Below are 18,611 nucleotides of genomic sequence, written 5' to 3'. Positions count from 1 at the left end.
GGTTGTTATGTACAAATAGCATCATATTGTTTATATACTTCCGTATAGGAACAAGAAACTAGGACCATGAAATCTGAAGCCTTTCTTCTCTAAATTGCCCAAGCCAGTTGTAAAATACTGTATTTATGGGAAAGGCTTTCTTCCTGACCCATTTTATCAGCTTGACTTCAACAGACTTTAGATCAACCACAATTTGAACGCCTTAAAACACTTTGTTTCTTGCCGAAGTCATAGTAATAGAGAAGCAATAACAACTGGTATCTCTGTAAAGTATCCGTAGTAATTATGCTCTTGAATTAAACTGGAGGAGCAAAGAAAAAAAAAAATCAAAGTTCTACAGTAACCTTCTGGGGTTGCTCTACCCCTAAAAATAAAGTAGTGTAAAACCATACCCTGGACTTTATTCACCAAAAGATCCAAGTTAAAAGTTTGCTGGATTTCCAGACACCTTTGCAGTCTATCATTCTATATACACATGTAACCCTGAAAGCACAGGATCCTGAAGTTTATCAGGGTTTTACAGACTATCAGAGCAGCCATCATGAATACATAACAGGATACAGCCCAGCAACATTGCACATTTTCTGTTAACTGTCTTTTTATAGCATTCAGGGAAAAGCAAAAGTGAGGAATATATCTGTAGCTGAGTTTCAATCCTTTATGTGTGAGGAGGATTAAGACTGAAACACCGTGTATTATTAACAGAAAATTTAAGCATTGGATGCCAATAGAAAGAAAAAGAAAATAGAGCAATGCATTTGTCGTTTGATTTTATGTGCCTTTAGCCAAAAGATACAAGCCTGGGACAAAAAGAGAAAAGAAAAAAAAAAAAAAGAAACAAATATTTTCTTCGGCTGCACTGTTTCAAAGAGAATGTCTCATGTAAGCACCATTCAGTATTTGTAAAATGTTCTGAGATGATGCGTTCTTGACGTACTTGGATCTTGATGTTTTCTTATCTGCTTCAGATGGAACATACTGCACCTAAGAGCCAGTGAGCCTCACCTGCTTTCCTAATGGTACTAGCACGTAGAGATACGCAGCATATCTGTTTCTCTTTGTATATATAAAAAAAAAAAGCAATGAAATGCATTTCCCTGAGTTTGTAATGCACATAGAAACCAAAACAGCAATCCTGTTTTATTTGAATTACAATTTCAGACACCAAGTAAACACTGCTCTGCAGTTTCTAAAATTAACGTTCTTGTATATCATCAAGCATCATTACACTGTAGTTTCCAGTCAATGATTTCATTACAACTCTTACCACTGAAAAATCAAGTAAATTTGTAAAATAAGTAGTTCATTGGCATAAAGTGATTTTTAAAGGGGGTAAATAATATTTTTATCCCAACAAATAACAGATGTTCCAATTAAAGCGTATTTCAATATTGTGCCAAATTCCAACCCCAACTGATTGGGCACATTTTCTTTTCTGAAACTACCTTTGATAAGAAATGCATTACAAACTCATCACTTTAGCTTCCTGTTAACAAAGAGACAGCAGCCGTCTGGATTATTCTAGATCCGCAGTGAAACTGCCACACTATGTATGCTCAAACTAAAGCTGTGCAAGTTTGACAAGGGGCAGATGAATCCAGGAGTTATTGTGCAGGGGTTTAAGTCTATGCGGCAGCTGACGGTTGAAATAATCATCTATACATCGCTCTGAGCTAGCTGGGGAAAGGTTGAAGCTGTATATTTTCAACATATCTAGCCTAATGGTTAATCTGTTGTCTTGTACAGGGGGTGCTGGGTGGAATCACAGCAATAGCTGACAGTTTGGAGGAATTGCTGTGGATATTTTCAGTTGCCTGATTCACAGAGTGGTAGGTAGCAAAGTCTAAATAGGCTTGTCATTGAAAGAGCGACGTCATGCTTACTGTCACTCCCATCAAAAGAACTCTGGTAGCCAAAAGCTCAATCAACATATTGATTATTTGCATTTAGTAATACAGAGCTGCAGTTTGTCTTCACCTACCACATGAAAGCTGGGCATTATGGAAGACATGCCAGATTGCAGAATGGTGATTGTTCCTTTGGAAGTCACCTGCAAAGATTCTTATGACAAAGAGAACAGTTAAGTTGGGGAGAGAAATAAAATATTTTTTTTAACCAAAATAGTTTAACTGTTAAAAACACTCTATACTTCTAGTGCTGGATCTGGCATATCTGCACAGTGGCATGGCATTACTCATTACAGAGATTAAGGGGGTGCGGTATGAATTAGACTGAAAGAAAAATGAAGTATCTGCAAGTGACAGCTCTGGCTGATGGCTGACTATGAAGGAAAACACTGTGCTAGTGTCTGGCAAAAAACGGTGCTGAAAGCCTAGCAGCTGATAGGGATGGGGGAGGAAAGGAGCAGTGGGTATCAGTGGTGGTTGTTTAGAATGTCTGGTTTTGGTCAGGATATTTTTTCTCCTTTAAAACACATTTTCATCTTCCCTTCCAGGCAAATCATGCTGAAGCCAGTTTCAGCCATTTTGTTGAAAGCACTGTACTGGTATTCTGCCTTGTTACATTTAAATTAAAGCTCAGCCCAGTTTTAAGTTATGGCAAGTGTATGCTCACAAAGAATAAATAGAGATTGCCATAGGCATTAGATTAACTACATTGGTTGTTTTAAAAATGTTCGGGGAGTTGCAGATTGCATTTCAAATTATCTTCATTATAATAAATAAAATGTATAGAAATAGAAACAGGCATGATTCCCTAATGCAGTCTGTAGGCAAATGTATATTCACTGAGCTTGAGAGAGAGTTCTTGAGGGTAGAGAGGAGGAACAGGAATGTATGCAGCTTCAAAATACCTTTACATAAATTGCATTAATATCTCACATTTTATAGATGTTATTTTTTATCTGTCTAATGTTGACAGGTTTCTTCGGCAAGTTCTGTACAGCGTTTACCAAAACTAGGTAGTGTTCTCCCAGGATGCAATTAGGAAATACTACAGAAAACATGAAATTTCTTACTCTTACTCCACTTTTATCCACTTCCTTATTGTTTACCGTTCTCAAAAAGCTATTCAAAATTTGTTCTTAAAATGACCAGTCTCTATTCTTAGTTAACAATAATAATGCCTTATGGATACATGACCATGTGTCCTGAATAGTTCTAATGAACTTTGGCAGAATAAAAAATGCAAACAGCACATTTATCCTGTGACCATTTGCATTGAAAATAAAGGCATATGTCATATTAGATAAAGAGACACTAATCTAATTATGACTAGAAAATAGCGCACTCTCAGTATACTCACTGGTGCTAAACTCATCACATACTTGGAAGAGAACCCTTATGGATTTGGAGGTTGTGGTTTAACATTTCACAGTGGTGCAACGGTTTATCCCAATCCAGACAATTTGGTTGCCAAACCTAGTGAGGCAGTGACAGTGTGTAAAGATGTATTTTCTTCCATATAATTAACATCAATCTTTGTTTCCCAAATATGTTTTTGTGGAAATGAACCCACATAGCGGTGCAAGCACCCAATCAGATTTTTTTAGAAATTATTATTAAAAAGAAACTGCCTTTGCTGAACAACAGGATGCTATAAAAAACACAAGTGGTTTAGTTTCTGCACATTATAGTACGTATTTGTAGAAGTGACAGTGTTGGCCTGTATTTCTCACCTAGTTGTATAATACTGCTTAATCTTGAAGCACAGTAATATCTTCCATTCAAAATTGCACCTCTGTGCTTGCACATGTAGTTCCATGTGTATCCTGATGTGCTTGTGTTTGTGGCACAGTGTGCATGTACAACATGGCAGGCTGTTTAGACTAAAAATAACCAGTTACTCTTCTAGGGTAAAATATATAGTTGTATTAGAGGCATGGAGAAAGATATCATTATCACTACCAAAAGTACGTTATTCAGATATTATACTGTAATCTTTGTTTTTCAAGATTGAGTAAAAAGATATGAGCCATAAACTGTTGGAGTCAGAAGGAAACTTGTCCTATGAACAAGGTAATTCATAGTCATCCACTGTGGTGCTTCTTATTTTCATCTGAAGCAGCTGAGCTCTTGTCAGAGGCAGTAGGTTAGAGGTCATGGGATGAAACTGGTAGAACTTTTAAATCTGGAATAATTTGACAAAAAAATGGCAACTTTGTTATCCCCATTGTTTAATGTTTAGCTTTGCAGTGGTAGTACCTATCCACACTGTCGGACATAAGGGGAAGTAGGATATATTTTAAGCAGCTCAATCTGCCTTCATGCTGAACAAGGACATGTGATGCTATTAAATATGATGCCATTCTCAAGCTATTAAGCTGTACTGAAAGACAAGGTATTTTAATTCTGGCTCATGCTGTGCCACTGCAAGCACAAAATCTTGGGAAAGCTTGCTTATGTCTGCATGGAATATGCCATAAGACATACACTGTTATGGAAGTTTAGTGGTATCTGAAATCATCACTTATTAAACTCCAGAAGAGACTGTAAAAAGATTGTGATGGTTCTTAAACAACTTGATTGGATGGTGAATAAGCATTATTAATAGATTTTGGTCTTCTTTCATTGTATGTAAAGATACTTTGATGCAAGCATGTAGATTTATAAAAATTATTTCAAATACTACTATCTGTAGTTTAAAAATAGAACTGAATTGATGCATTTCAAAGTATTTAAATACATGCTTGACCAGTGACTTGTGTAGAGAGGTAGGTCTCTGCAGATATATTTTATCATCTGAAAATTGTTTCACTGGAGGAATATTAAAGATAGAAGTACAAGATTTGACAAAACCCCAGTAACTCTGAGGTAAGATTGATAACTTTCAAGTATCCAATATGATACACATCAAATTTTGTGGCAGTTTTGCTAATGAAAGATATACGCTCCAATGATTTAAAATCTCTGTGAACCCTCGTGAGTATGCATTATTATCATTATACTATAAATGTTACTACTGTTAGCAAAGAGCAGAATAACATTGTGAGTTAGACTCTAATTCTGCCCTCGCTGTTTTTTTCTGTCCACCTCAGTCAGAGTAGTAGCAAGCCGTCAATTCAGAGATCATTGAATGGGCATGGATAGTTTGTCACCAAATAGTTGAACCTTGTTAAAAAGTACTCAATTGAATGTCTTGTATTACTCTTTCTAAATTACTCTTGTAATTCACATGTACTCATCTTTTTTGTAAGAGAGACAGATTTTGTTCTCAAACACAAATGGCAAGCACATGGATGCTATTTACCTATTCTTCCCATTACCGGATAGTGTTTCTAGCTGATAGTAAGCTAGACAAAGATGCCAAAAAACATGCCAGCCTCCTGAGATAATTTGGAGCTACTGTCTGCTCGAAGTTCTCCAAGGAAACTTTAAGGCAATTGAAACATACGGAAATAATGCTGCAAGTTTATCAGTCCATAAATTACTCCCTACCTAACCTCCTCACCCCATAATACATAATAGAATATAAGATCTTAGTGGCTCAGTAAGATACCTTTTTTCTCTATAATATACTCATTTTCAGACTGAAACAAGCATTAGGAGAAGATAATTTCTGCATATTTTTACCAGAAAAAGATTTTAGTGTTTTCTTTTATAGAAGATGACGTTTGTTAGAGGTATTAGTCTGTGGGTTTTTTGGGGTTTTTTTGTTTGTTTGTTTGTTTGATTAGCTTTGATATGTTAGCAATGAAAGACTAAGAATCACGTTTTCAAGCTAAGTCTGTATTTAGGAAATTTAATTTGTTAGCTTTCTTTTCAGAGGTGCAATGTATGACCTCCTGAAATTTACAGTATTCAGCACTTCTGAATACCCAACTTTTATGTAGGTTCCTAAACATCAGTTTAATTCCATAAGTATGCCTGCACAATTTGAAGTGTTGACCTTTTTTTTTTTTTCCTGTGATTCTTTATTTATTTTAATAGCAGCAGAGTGCTTTACCTCCCCTGTCATTTTCAGTAGATTTAAAGGAATAAGTATCTTCCACAGCTAGTAAATCTCAAAGCCTTTATCAACATGTGGGAAATAAGTGTTACCTCAGACATACTTACCCTAGGATGGGATTATTGCTTAATGATGATAATATTGTGGAATAATCCTTTTATAAGTATTCTTTTATAAAAAGCCATTCTTAGAAAAAAAACTTAAGCAAGCTGCAGGTATAAACCTTTATTTCAGCTGTAGAAACTGATACTTTAAGCTTTAAAGTCTGTAATTTCACATAATAATCAAAATTGATTCATGCCTGTAGTTTGAAATAATTTTAAATACAAAGATATTAATTTAAATTTTTTCTTATTATTTAGAAGTAAAGAATGCAGCTAGATCAAGTTACCCAAAATGTTCATATCAATTCAAGAATGCAACTACTAATGCATTGGTTGGTGCCAAGTCCACTGAAGGAATTCCGGAACCTGTTCCACTTGTTAATAACCGTAAAGGGAGCCTCTTCCTACCCAACAACCCCTCGCTGCTGCACCTTAACTTGTTGAGTTCTGTTGAACAAGGGAAATCTACATACTGTAGATTGCAAAGGGCACTCAGCTTGCCTGTAAAATGCCTCTACCACTATCAAAAGCCTGGGTTGAACCAAGATCTCCGTAGGTAGCCCCGTAGTTGGATGCATAAGGCAATACAGATTGGTTTGTGCATGGTTTTGCAGTCTGTTTTCAATGTGATCATGTCATTACTAATGCTCTGTTAAGTGCTTACAGATGTGGATTTCTCCAGATGTGGTGATTAATAAGTTAATTGAGATAGCTAGTCAACTAATGTTTCTGGGTGGTTTGTGCTTTACCTTTCATATGGTTTATTTGCTCTGCAGTGTTTACATGCTAGGCAGAATGAGTTTACCAGGTATTCCAATTCATGAGATGTTCAGTAACATAGATGTTATTTCAAATTCTAGCTCTTTTTGAGGTCTAAAAACCAGTGTCTGTAAACTGTTCTGCTAGTGATCTAGGAGAGGCAGTGAGGGAGACAGATTTATTTAAAAAATAGTAACAAAATAGCAAAGAAAAAAGCTATTAACTTGTCCACTGTTTCTGAAAGACATTCCCTTTATTTTGCTTAAAAGATGAAATGAGGATAAAAGTCAAGTAACATGTTGTTACAGATGTTCAGCTCCACATTAAGGCTGTAAAAATTACCAGCAGATCTTAAATCAATTCATGGAACATTGTCTGGAGGTTATGTCATTGAGATAATGAATTCTCTTTATTCAAGAATAAGCAAACATGTTAAAAAACCAGTTTAAATTTAAATTGAACTCCAGCATACACCAGAACACCTGAAGCCTCATTAGACTTGCCTGACATTTTTCTAGCACTGAGTCTTCCTGAACTGCTAAACTGTTAGATTCTCTGCCCATTAGACAAGTGAGCACTGGGTTGTTACAACAGTGCATTAAATGTTATACTTAGGGATGTGCAAACAAGCTCTTGAATTTTATTACAACTTGGAGGCTGGAATGAGTTCTGATTCTCTAAAATTCTGTGTCCCATTGTTGAATTTATTTGCAATTTTTATGAAAGCTGGTAAAGAAAGTCTGCATAATATAATATGACTGTATTTTAATACAAATCCTGTAGCATAAAGTCATCAAAAATACTAAAAATGGGGTCTCATTTACAAAAGCACTAGGTCAAACATGCAACATCAGAGTTGAGTTGTGATATATCACAGCTCATTATTCAAATATGATTGTCTTTCATAAGAACAAACAAATTTAAGACTCCCTTTTAAATTAATGCAGACACAGGAACCATGAAACTAAAATGGTATTTTATGGCTTTACTAAAAATTTTGCTAGATCTATTTCTTTAAATATGCAGGAAATTGATAAGAGTATCTGAAGGACAATATTTAAATATATTTTATATCCTACTTAGTACTAAGAAGCCACTTGTGACTTGTCATTGCAACACTTTTGGGAATGAAGCCATAGGTAATGGTGTCCATTATATACCATTCACGTATTTCAGCTTCATGGATTCCCTTTCCCCACTCTTATGTGTTTTTAAACTGCAGATGCCCTGTAAACTCTGCACACAGATTTCATTGAAAAATAAAATCTTTGAATGTGATATGATTAAGACAGATCACCTTTCATTGTTGCAGTGAGAATAAATGGCTGCCTTGCTTAAGCAAGGCATTGCTTTAGCAACAAATTGAGATCCCTTAGAAGGCTTTGCTAACACGTATTAACTAGTGAGCCACATTAACCTTCGACTTTCAAGGCAATTGGCGACAGTAACATAGTTTGAATGTGACAAGCACCTATCAAGAGAGGGAGCTTATTTATTATAGATGCAGTACCAAAAATAAGTGCAGACTATTAGAAATCGAGTTCTAGAAATGGTTATTCTGGATGATTATAAGTAAGGCTTTGGTTTTTAATTGGACAGCAGGGTGACGTCACCTGGCAGCACTGGAGAACACAAATATTGGACCATATAGTACAAAAGAACCTTATTGTGCTAGTGTTCAGTATTTAAAAGGATCAGATAGGTTTCTTATTAGCTAGCCGAAAACTTGGAAAATTACTCCTTTTGAATTCTATTGTTCATAGAAATATTTCTAGCTATAATATGATCTACAGTTGAGTTGTGTTAATATAAAATTTTGCACATGGTCGTGATGGCTATGTATCTTCCTTATACTGTTAAAACAATGTAACAATACACTTTACTTGCTGTGCAATACTGACTCTTTTGACAAAGATTCTGTAACCCCATGGTAGCAGATTAAATTAAGTGAAATTTAGAATTTTTACTACCAAGAGAGCAAAGCATATCAGTTGTAGCTGGTTTCTGGAAGGAACATTTTGCATGGCTCTTATTCCTTTGATCTTTTAAATGGTGGATTCATCTGATTGGTACTGAATATTTATATCCCATAAAGAACAACAGAGCACAATGTATATCTTGAAAGCAGCCTATTGTCTGTGTGGAATAGCATGCAAATAACTTTTTGATAAGTTTAAACCAAGACTAGGCCATTTGCAAGAGAGTGATTTGCAGAGGGTGTTTTAAAATGCACAAATACTTGCGCTTTGTTGTAATCAGAAATAGAAAGGTATTACTAAAAAGTAGTTCTGTGCATATTCACTTCATGTTATAAATAGCTAAATACTGAAGTGATCTAGTTTAATCCAAACAAACTGTCACAGAAAGCAAACTTCAATTTTTATGTTTTTGAGAATTTTCTGTAAGCTTATTTATCTCCCAGACAAAGAAAGAATGGTACTTGACTAATCATCAGTAAGCATTTCCACTATAGTCTCTGACTTGGAAAAAAAGAAAAATTAAATGAGAAGGAAGTGGCTTTGTCTTTGGGGATGCTGCCCGAGAAGAAAAGGAAGTTAAGTTTGTGAAATAAATCATTATTAGAGAGTCATTGCTCCAATCTAAGTGTTACCTTTTACACCACTCTTTGGGGCATTTGTTTTGGGGTTAGCTTTTTGTTTGTTTGTTTGTTTTTCTGTGTGCAGTGCTTTCTTTTGTTTTGATTCCCTTGATGTATTAGGTAATGCCATATCATTTAAGAAGACAGCACATATGTCTTTTCATGGCCCAGTCCTTCGATTTTGACCAAGGCAAAATAAAGTTCCATAGCAGACTTGGGCAAACAGACAGACCTGACAGGCTAGAATACAGTCTGTAATAAAATAGTGTCAGAAGAGGGTTATAGCATAAGGATATTGCTTAATTTCTTCCTAGATAAATCTAGGGCGGGTGACATATATCCAGGTTTTGTTGTTGTTCCTCTGTAGCTCGTTGCAAATAGACTTTTTTTTTCCAGCCTCTGCTTTTATACTGCTAATGTGCATTAAGCTCTTTTAGTATAGCTACTACTACTGCTACTACTACTAATATTTCCTTTTAGCTTTAAAGTAACAGCTTCCTAGGCATCAGTTATATTATCTTCTAGTTCATTATTCAGTTAACAATAGGATGGGAAAAAAGGTGTATTTTTATCTTCTTTATATTAGAATAATTCAGCATTATTGTGAATTTGAGGAACCAGACGTAAGATAATTCCCTTTGATAGTACATGTAAAACTTATGTACAGATTATCAAGTGCAGTGACAATCTTGAAACAGTAAAGATGATGGTTAATTTGTAGATGAGTTGTTAGGAAGCTGCACTTGTTTAGGCAATATGTGTTGTGACATAGGTTATCCAAGAGTAGTTTATGATTGGCAAAACCGCAAATGATTTTACATCTGGAAATTGATCTGTCATTGAAAGTGCTCCTCATCCTCATTAAAAGATTGCATAACACATGCATCCTCTGTTGTACAGGTATTGTCTCCCCACTTTCATTCAACCTCATTCTGTTCACTCCTGTTAAGACTCCCTTTTGTGAGAAGGGTAGAGCAATGTGGTCTGACTTGTGCTGGAGATCTGTGCACAATGGCAGGCTGCGTTCACGTTCCCGACTAACTGAATCATTGAACATCAAGGCATTGAATATTTTACATCTCTTCATGAAGACTCTGTTGTTTGGCATGTGATAAGTAAGAACCAACTGGTGTCTAGTTCATTAGCAAAAGCAGGCTGGCAGCTGTTATGTTGGTATTGCAAATAGTACTTTATCTTTCTGGGAATATAGCAGAGCACTAATTCTACTTTTCTGTAGCGCAGATTAACTGAAAATAACTCTAAGAATAACCCGAATGTGGTTCCCCCACCTTTGCTTTTGAAGTATGAAACCAATTTGAACGCCTGTGTTCAAAACTCTGGTATTCTTCCCTGCTTCTCCTTCAAACCAATCTCTTCGACTAACATGTATTCGACTTTTATTACTGTTGGGACTATGTTAGCAATGAAGTATCAGTGCGTGAATGGACATGGAGTGTGTGTTCTTTGCTACTTCACTTGCATTTCATACTGAACTTTGAGCAGTACTTAATCTCATGAGTTCCTTATATTTCCAGTTGAAGATGAGCAGCCATCGACACTGTCGCCCAAAAAAAAGCAGCGAAATGGAGGCATGCGAAATTCACCCAACTCCTCACCCAAACTGATGAGGTAAGTCTGTAAAAAACTCATATCTTCATCTCCTTTCTTCCTTCCTTTCTCTTCTCCTCCTCCTACATCAAAAATAAGGGGAGGGGGTGGAAAAAAGATTGTTAGATGGATTCTGAAAGGCTGAAGTATTTATTCTGTCAGCTTGTCAGCAGTTAATGATAGAGCTGAAAAAAATTCTGTCATGAAAAACAGTTTGAAAAGCTGTTTGAAAAATACATAGGCTTTAAAGTCTTAGCTGTCACCCTGTCCTGTCCGTGTGTAGTTCTTAAACAGCAGTGGCACTAATGATAGCACTAACCAATCAGGGGAAATCATGTGGTTAGTTTGCCTCAGGCAATTCTCTTTTTGTTGGATTCCCTCTGAGTACTGTTTTCTGTACTTAAGGCCATATGTGAGATGTATCATCACAATCAAAAATGAACCTGTATATTACCTTCCTTTTATCCTGTCGATTGAAATCAAATTTCTGTTAATTGATTTAGACTGATAAAAAAGTCTAATAATCTATGTACTTGCCAAAGCAAAGTTCAAAACTAATGCAGTTTTACTTAGGCTAAAAGCATATTAATTATGAAATACAGCGATTTTTAAGAGGGTAGTATATATCTGAAAGTGGGTGATGAAAACATCATCTTATTAGTGATATTTTTCCCCTGTTGCTATGTGTACATTATTTTACACCAGTATACCTTTGTATAACTGTGTAGTCTCCTTCAATAGGACAAATTACCTCTACAAGATTTGTTAAATCTAGAACTGCAACAAGACATTAGAATCTGTTAAAATAATATGTCATTTGCATTGTCTTACTGTGCTTCACCTTTTGCCTGCTCAGGTCAATCAGAATAGGATCAGATAGTAGACATTGAGTGTACTGCAAGGAGGCTGTTCCTACTCTGGTTACGCATATCTAAAGTAGCCGGGCTAGAACCTCAGTCCATAACTGTGTTCAGCAGTAAATACCATTGCAGAGATTTTCCACTGCATATATATGTATATACACACAGAAAAATATAATCTTATTTACGTATATAAACAGACACGTTCATGCAGTTTGGGGTTTGTATGTGTGTATAACAGTAACTACTCTGCAGTCACAGGGGTTAGGTAAAAAAAAAATCATGTGACTATATAGTTCTTTCCATATATAAAATCACTCACAAATTTTCTTTTATTGTTGACATTGATTTTGTTCCTTTAACAATTCTGGTTACAGCTAGATAATATTCCTCTTCGTATTTCAGTCAGTAGACTGGAATTTTCTTTGGCCAATTACAGAAGCATCCATATTTGTTTATTTTTATCACAGTATAGGGCATATTCAGGGATGTAACTTCAACAAGTTGTTTTCATCTCTGTTTAGACTACAGAACCAGAAGTGAGACTGATTCACAGAGGAAAATGCGCCCAGCTGTGGCTTTTTTTCCCTGTTGACCATCTATTTCTGTTAAATGTATCATTAAAAGTTCTCTGCCTTCCTGTTAACTCAGCGTTGCCCATATGACACTGATTTACATGCTTGTTTACAGTTTATGAGGAAGAATAAAATGAACATACTGGCAAGCTTCTCATTTTTATGATGCCAGTTGTCATGCTAGCATAATTTTTAATTTACTTATGTTTGGACAGTCTTCTTATCTGGTGCTAATAGTTTTAACCACTCAGAGTTTTAAACATGTGGGAGATTCCCCCCCTCACCAAATCCTGATTTTGGGGAAGTAGAAATAAAAAGAAAGGGAGAGAAAGAGACGAAACATTTGGAGCTGAGCACACTGTCCCTGTTTGCTATGTAAAGTATGCCTCATTTCTTTGATCTTGAGTTATAATAATTCTGGAGAGTTATACTGTTTTCATATGCTTCAAAGCTGTGTCAAAGTTTTGCTGCTTAAGGGTACTTCTTTATTCTATTGGCTCTTGGGTACTGAGATGACAGGTCCTCTGTACTAGGTGCAGGCTTTTTCAAGTCGTAGCCTTCAGCAAAACATCAAATTACCAAATACAGGGTAACATACTTCTACACAAATGCCTTTCCTGTAGATATATTATACCATATATATTAAATACTTTAGTGTTACACGGTACATTTTATGTGCAATAGAAAGTGATGGTTTGAGGTAGCCTTAGGGGTACTTTTTTCCACAAGCAGAAAAAGCTAGTGTATACCGTATCAAGTATGGTTTTTACAGGACTTTCTGCCTGAAGGCCTTTGTAAATAAGTAATGATCAACAGATTGGCTCTGGGTTTTTGAAAAGCATGCCTCTGTCAGTTTGCATGATGGGGGAAGATTTTCAAAGTAGAGCCTGCTTTCATTGCCTGCTGAAGAGGGACTGAGGGAGAGTAGTCATCCTGAGCTTGAGCTGTCTGCTCAGTAGCACATCAGAATTGCTAAACACAGGTCGAGCACCGAGTGGAGAATTTGCCATGCTTCCAAATCCAGACATTGTTTTCTTCCTCTTCACCCTTGCTGCTAAATTTATTCACCGGCCCTGTGTTGGCACCCTCAGCCTCTCCCCAGACCCAACTGTCTCTTTGTCTTACCCTTTATCTACACTGACTTAACTTTGGTTCAAGGTGCTAAATAAGATAAAGTGGGTTGAATCGGAAGAGAACTCTGTTAAGCTTAGTGTGTAATGGCCAAATGCTTTTCTCCTTTCTGATAAAGGTAGGCTGTATTATCTGCTATTCTGTATCCTTGTAAATTACCTAAAGTGACAGGTACTTGCTTTCCTGCCCAGAAATCTTTAGTGTATGCCAGCTAAAAGTGCACAAGGTAAATCAGCTAAAGCACTGTCATGTCTGCATATTTATCTTTGCAATATTTTTCCTAAATTTACTTTAAAATCTTCTTTTCAAAGCCAGCTTCACCCCTATCCCTCCCACAGAAACAGCTGGCTACTTTGCAGACTTTTCCTCAACTATGGTCTGGGATCTAGAGGGGGCCTGAAGGAGAAGATGTCTGGAGCATGTAAAGGAGGAATATGTGAAAAGTTCATTTATAGTTTGTCATCAGAGTTGTGAGTTTAGAATCACTTTATGAGCAGCCCTACAGTTAAGATAATGTTGAAAATGCTGCATAGATTTTTGATTTCCACAGTAGCTGGGGCAAACCAGATAAGAGGGTATTATTCCATGAGATAAAACTTTATGACTTCTGCTATCATTGGAGTAGAATAGAGGACAGAAACTATGTTACAGGCATTCCCTGGGACATCATGGCAAGAGATCTGACAAGTGCTTATTTAGATCGTGTCAGAAAGTGGGAATTTTTGAGATTTACTCACACATAAGTAGAAAGCTGGTTTACCAAATATGATCCAGATAGTTAGGTTGAAGACTTCTTTTCAGTGTCAACTTTTTGATGTTATTGTCTCTAAATGCCAATAAATTACTAACTGAAATAAATAGGTGGTAGGCATTCAAATGTTATTTGTATACATCACGAATGGTCTAGATCCACATTTAGAAAGTCACTGTTCTAACAAAATCCTGCATCACATCAAATGACATGAGCAGAATCACACTGTTGCAATACTGGAAGAATCTAATCAATCAGAAGCAAATCCTTCGAATTCCAACTATAGCTACAAGTGCAAATTAACTAGAAAAATACTCTGCATTGTCCTGGTTATTTCTATCTGTTTTACATCAACAGAAGTCTGTCCCGTTAAACACACAAGAACATGGGTATTATTTAAAAATAGCTTAAACTGCAACAGGAAAAAATGGATACTTCTACTGTGGAGATGTGAACACAAGGACATCCTATTACAATAAGAAGTAAAATTTAAATAGAAAGTGGAAGGAAAAGGAAGGAAGCTGTGAGTAACAGAGTAATCACATATCAGGTCTCCTTTTTCATGAGATGGAGAAGTAAAGTAGAACCATTTGATGCCTCTGGTGTCATGCAGTGATATCAAGTCACCTGTTCATCATCTCAGTCACAGGTTTTGATGCATGGTATTGATCAACAGCCACGTTAAATATGAGGTGGTTATGTCACCTGAATATCAAATAGCAAAGCTAGTTTTAAAAAAAAAATATGTCATTTTGGATTCCAGAATGACCAGTAAAAATGTGAAAAGCCCTGGATATGAATCAAAAAAGCTACTTAAAAGGATTGTTGCTGGGGCTCAAGTCCACACTTAATGCTTTGATAGCTGCTACTGCATGAGTGGAATACACTGACTTGAAGGAAATGTCAGCCCAGCTGAGTCAAACTACCTCTTAACGCAAGAACAAATAGCATATGACAGGGCCCAAAGGGCCTGAAGAGCAAACAAATAGTTTGTCCCTGTCCACTCTGAATGTGGTGGTGTAGTTGACATAGGCCTCTAGACAAGTAGCATACTCAGCAAAGGGTCATTATCATTAGTATCTCTGATCACATAAGAATCAGAGGCATCAGAGGACGTTGGGTTTTCAGTGCATTGCCAAGGAGAATTTTGTAAGCCTGAGGATTTTCTTTGATCAAGGATCTAAAATAGTTCCAAACCAAATTGTAAAACTTGCTTAGAGACTGTCAAGACCCAGCTAAGAGACATGGAAAAAAGTAGGCTTTTTGGCATACAATTCCAGAAATCTAATGAGATTATTTATCTGAAGTTGAGGGGGAAACCTCTTGCCTTTCTTTCCTGAAGTTGGATATAATATTCTAAGTATAAGAACAATGGCTGTGCACATTTATCTCCTCATCTGCCCACCCAGCTACATACACTCAAAGGTACACACACATTTCTGTCACTCAGGACCAATTTGTATTGCCCCTGCCATTATAGTGCTGCCCTTCTGTCAGCCAAAACTGTGAGCTTTCTCATAGGAACCAAAAAAAGTGATGGGAGGTCTAGAGGGGAATATTTCTCAAGCAAAAACTTGTAAAATAACTTCAATCTGATCTTTTTCCGTGATTTCCCTAAATGAGGCGTGATGGTAAGATTTGAAGAGGAGAAAGCTCACTGATTAACCATAGTAATAGTTTATATTTATGTCCCTTAGCCTTGGAGACTTCCATCATGTACTCTAAAATTTACATCCTTTGTTAAGGATTTACAAGACTAACTTTATGCAGTGCTAATATGGAGTGATAACTAGGCTGCAGCACAGCAGGTATTTAATAGCACATTTCACTTCCTTATTCAGTTTTACAAGTGCACTACAACCAACGTGAGCAACAGGAGTAGCTCAGTAATTACTATGTTATCATAGACCTGGTTTTTAAAAGGTTATAGAATGAAATTGTTTTAATGATAGGGGGTAGTGTATGTTAGCCCTCTGACTTGCTACCATTGGTAGTTGTGTTATAAACCATGAGAATAAGAACAGCATCAAATTTTTTTTTTTTAGAGTACTGTGAAATCTTGCACAACTGTTTTTGAGGTGAGAAAGCAGTGTCAAGAAAGAAAAGGAGAATTTTCCAGCAGAAAAAAATCAACAGGCTTTTTTATAAAGTTCAGGGTAACAGAAGATCCACTCTGATTAAGGAAAGAAATGGAAAGAAAAAACTCTTTAGATTTAAACGAGATTTAAAGAAAATGATGTATTCTTATAAACTTTGACTTGTGAAAGTGGTAGCTTTTATCATAAGGTATAAAGGCTACACACTTCATTTAAGTGGCAAAAAACACTCCTATATTTTATGAAGCCACTTAACTGTGGGTTTATTTTCTTTACAAATAAAAAATTATTTTTTGGGTACATTCTCCTACCCCTCAAAGATTGCTAATTCTGCAGCTTGAGTAGATATAAATGGGAAATATTAAAACCAGAAGACACACTGGATGCCTGCCTTGTCTCCCCCTCATTAAATTGCTCGTATAAAAGTCTAAATGTTAACTGTTTTGTTACTTTTCTATGTGAGAGGATTTATACTTCAGAAGCATATTCTGAGCGTGTCCTGAGGTATCAAGATACTTTAGTGAGCAACGTTCTTGCAGTAAACAGCTGTATATCAGCGTCCTTAGTAGTCTTGATGAATTAATGTGAACTCTTCAGTAAGGCTTCTGAGGATAAAAAAACTCCAGCGACATCTGGGCAGAGCAAGAGGGAAGGAAGGAGAATTGTTAGTTTTCTTAGCACTGTTATTCAGTGCATAGGCTAGCACAGGGCACTAGGTACCCACCGCTGTATTAGATACATTCTTCTTTGTAGTTTTAGGGACAAAGTCAGACAGTGTGAGATTGTAGCCAATACTAGGATAGCTCCTGAATATGATGGTGAAAGCATTTAACAGTAAACTGCAGATTTTCTTTCTCTTGTTGCACTGAATTTTCTTCTCTAAAGCCTGGTGCATCTGGGCACTGAATCCTTACAAATTTTGTTGCTGATTAACCTGTGAAAGGAAAGATGAGTAAGAGACTGTCATTAACGTAACACACATAGGCAACAAATTCTCATTACAACTTAATGCCATCCACACAGATTGCAGAGGGTCATGGGGAATGGCTAATGGTAGCCGACAAATGTTGGGTGTATTAGTCACAAAACATTTGCTGAATTCCGTCAGAATGTCGTGACAACCTTCATAGCTAGTCCCAGCGAGCTGCTGGAGTCAGTGGAGTTTGCCTGTGACAAGCCGTCACTCTATCTTGGTTGAGCTTTATAGCACCAGTCAAAGCAGTCAGAGAAGATTGAAGTGACAGAGGCCCACTGAGTAAATAGTGAAACATGCAGCACATCATGAAATATTTAGCCAGGGTGTAAAAGCTCTAAATGCTTTTTCAATTATTAGCACCTGCACTGGCTGCATACATCTAACACTAACAGCATGTTAATTGCCACAATTTGTTAGGGTAGTTGTAGGAGAAATTTCAAAGGCATGAGACATTCTCTAGTGTGTCTTTGATTCATATCTTACCTTCAGCAAACCCACTACTTTCTCCTAAAATTAAGTTTGTTGAGTATACACTTGCAAACACACATCCACATCCAGTCAGGTAGGAAAACTCAAAATTCCTGGACAACACAGTGGTTCAAGACCTTGAATCTTGAGCAGGAGACTGCTAAACACCCTTTTGTGAGCAAAATCTACCTGAGAAAGGCATAACTGCAGACTTTAACAAACACAGGTTAAAGAGGAGTTGGGTTGTTCCCAGGGGTCTTTTGCCATTGATTTTATATAAGGAGAATTTTATTGGAGGGCAGAATAAAAAGTAGCCAAGACATTGTTTTACTGATGTGCAAAGACTAACAGATTACAGTTTATTTTCAAAGAACACCAGGGTCCCTCCTGGTCATATAGTATACCACTGCAGATCAATGAGGATATGTTGCTCTAATGCTGAATTGCATATGAATGATAGCAAGAGGGTTAAGACAAAGGTGACAGAATACAGGGATATGCTAAACAATGAGGTCATTTAATGAGGCAGCCATTTGGCCCTGAATCGTCTTTTCAGTTTTTTCCATCCCCAGTCATTCCTCAGAAGTTCCAGACTCAAAAATTCCAAATAAGTAAGTTTGCAGTAGTTATAAATGTGTGCTAGGAAAGCAGTGCTCTTTAAAATGTGATGTTGACTTCTCACAATAGGTTTGCTGGAAGTAGGATTTATGGTTTTGCTTTAGGCTGTTGTCTTCCAGGCAGGCTTTTTGGGGTTGCAGCTGTAGCATGGCATTTAAC

At 36.6% G+C, this 18,611-nt stretch overlaps 1 protein-coding gene across 15 annotated transcripts in view; it reads left to right on the top strand.

The window, feature by feature from the left end:
- KCNMA1 (potassium calcium-activated channel subfamily M alpha 1) overlaps nt 1-18,611 on the top strand; it is a 518,713-nt gene that overhangs the window by 439,816 nt on the left and 60,286 nt on the right. For 13 of the 15 annotated variants that reach the window (XM_086466778.1, XM_086466776.1, XM_086466789.1 and 10 more), the window contains one exon: nt 10,905-10,998. In XM_086466778.1, the coding sequence (XP_086322904.1) occupies nt 10,905-10,998 (94 nt within the window). Of the gene's footprint in view, nt 1-6,269; nt 6,564-10,888; nt 10,999-18,611 lie in introns of all 15 variants that reach the window. The other 2 variants (XM_086466775.1, XM_086466783.1) reach the window with 2 other exon arrangements.

The sequence above is a fragment of the Leptosomus discolor genome, chromosome 6 (genome assembly GCF_034619465.1).
Source record: "Leptosomus discolor isolate bLepDis1 chromosome 6, bLepDis1.hap2, whole genome shotgun sequence".
Classification (NCBI taxonomy): domain Eukaryota; kingdom Metazoa; phylum Chordata; class Aves; order Leptosomiformes; family Leptosomidae; genus Leptosomus; species Leptosomus discolor.
Note: the sequence above shows the minus strand (reverse complement) of the source record. Positions and strands in the feature narration are given on the sequence as shown.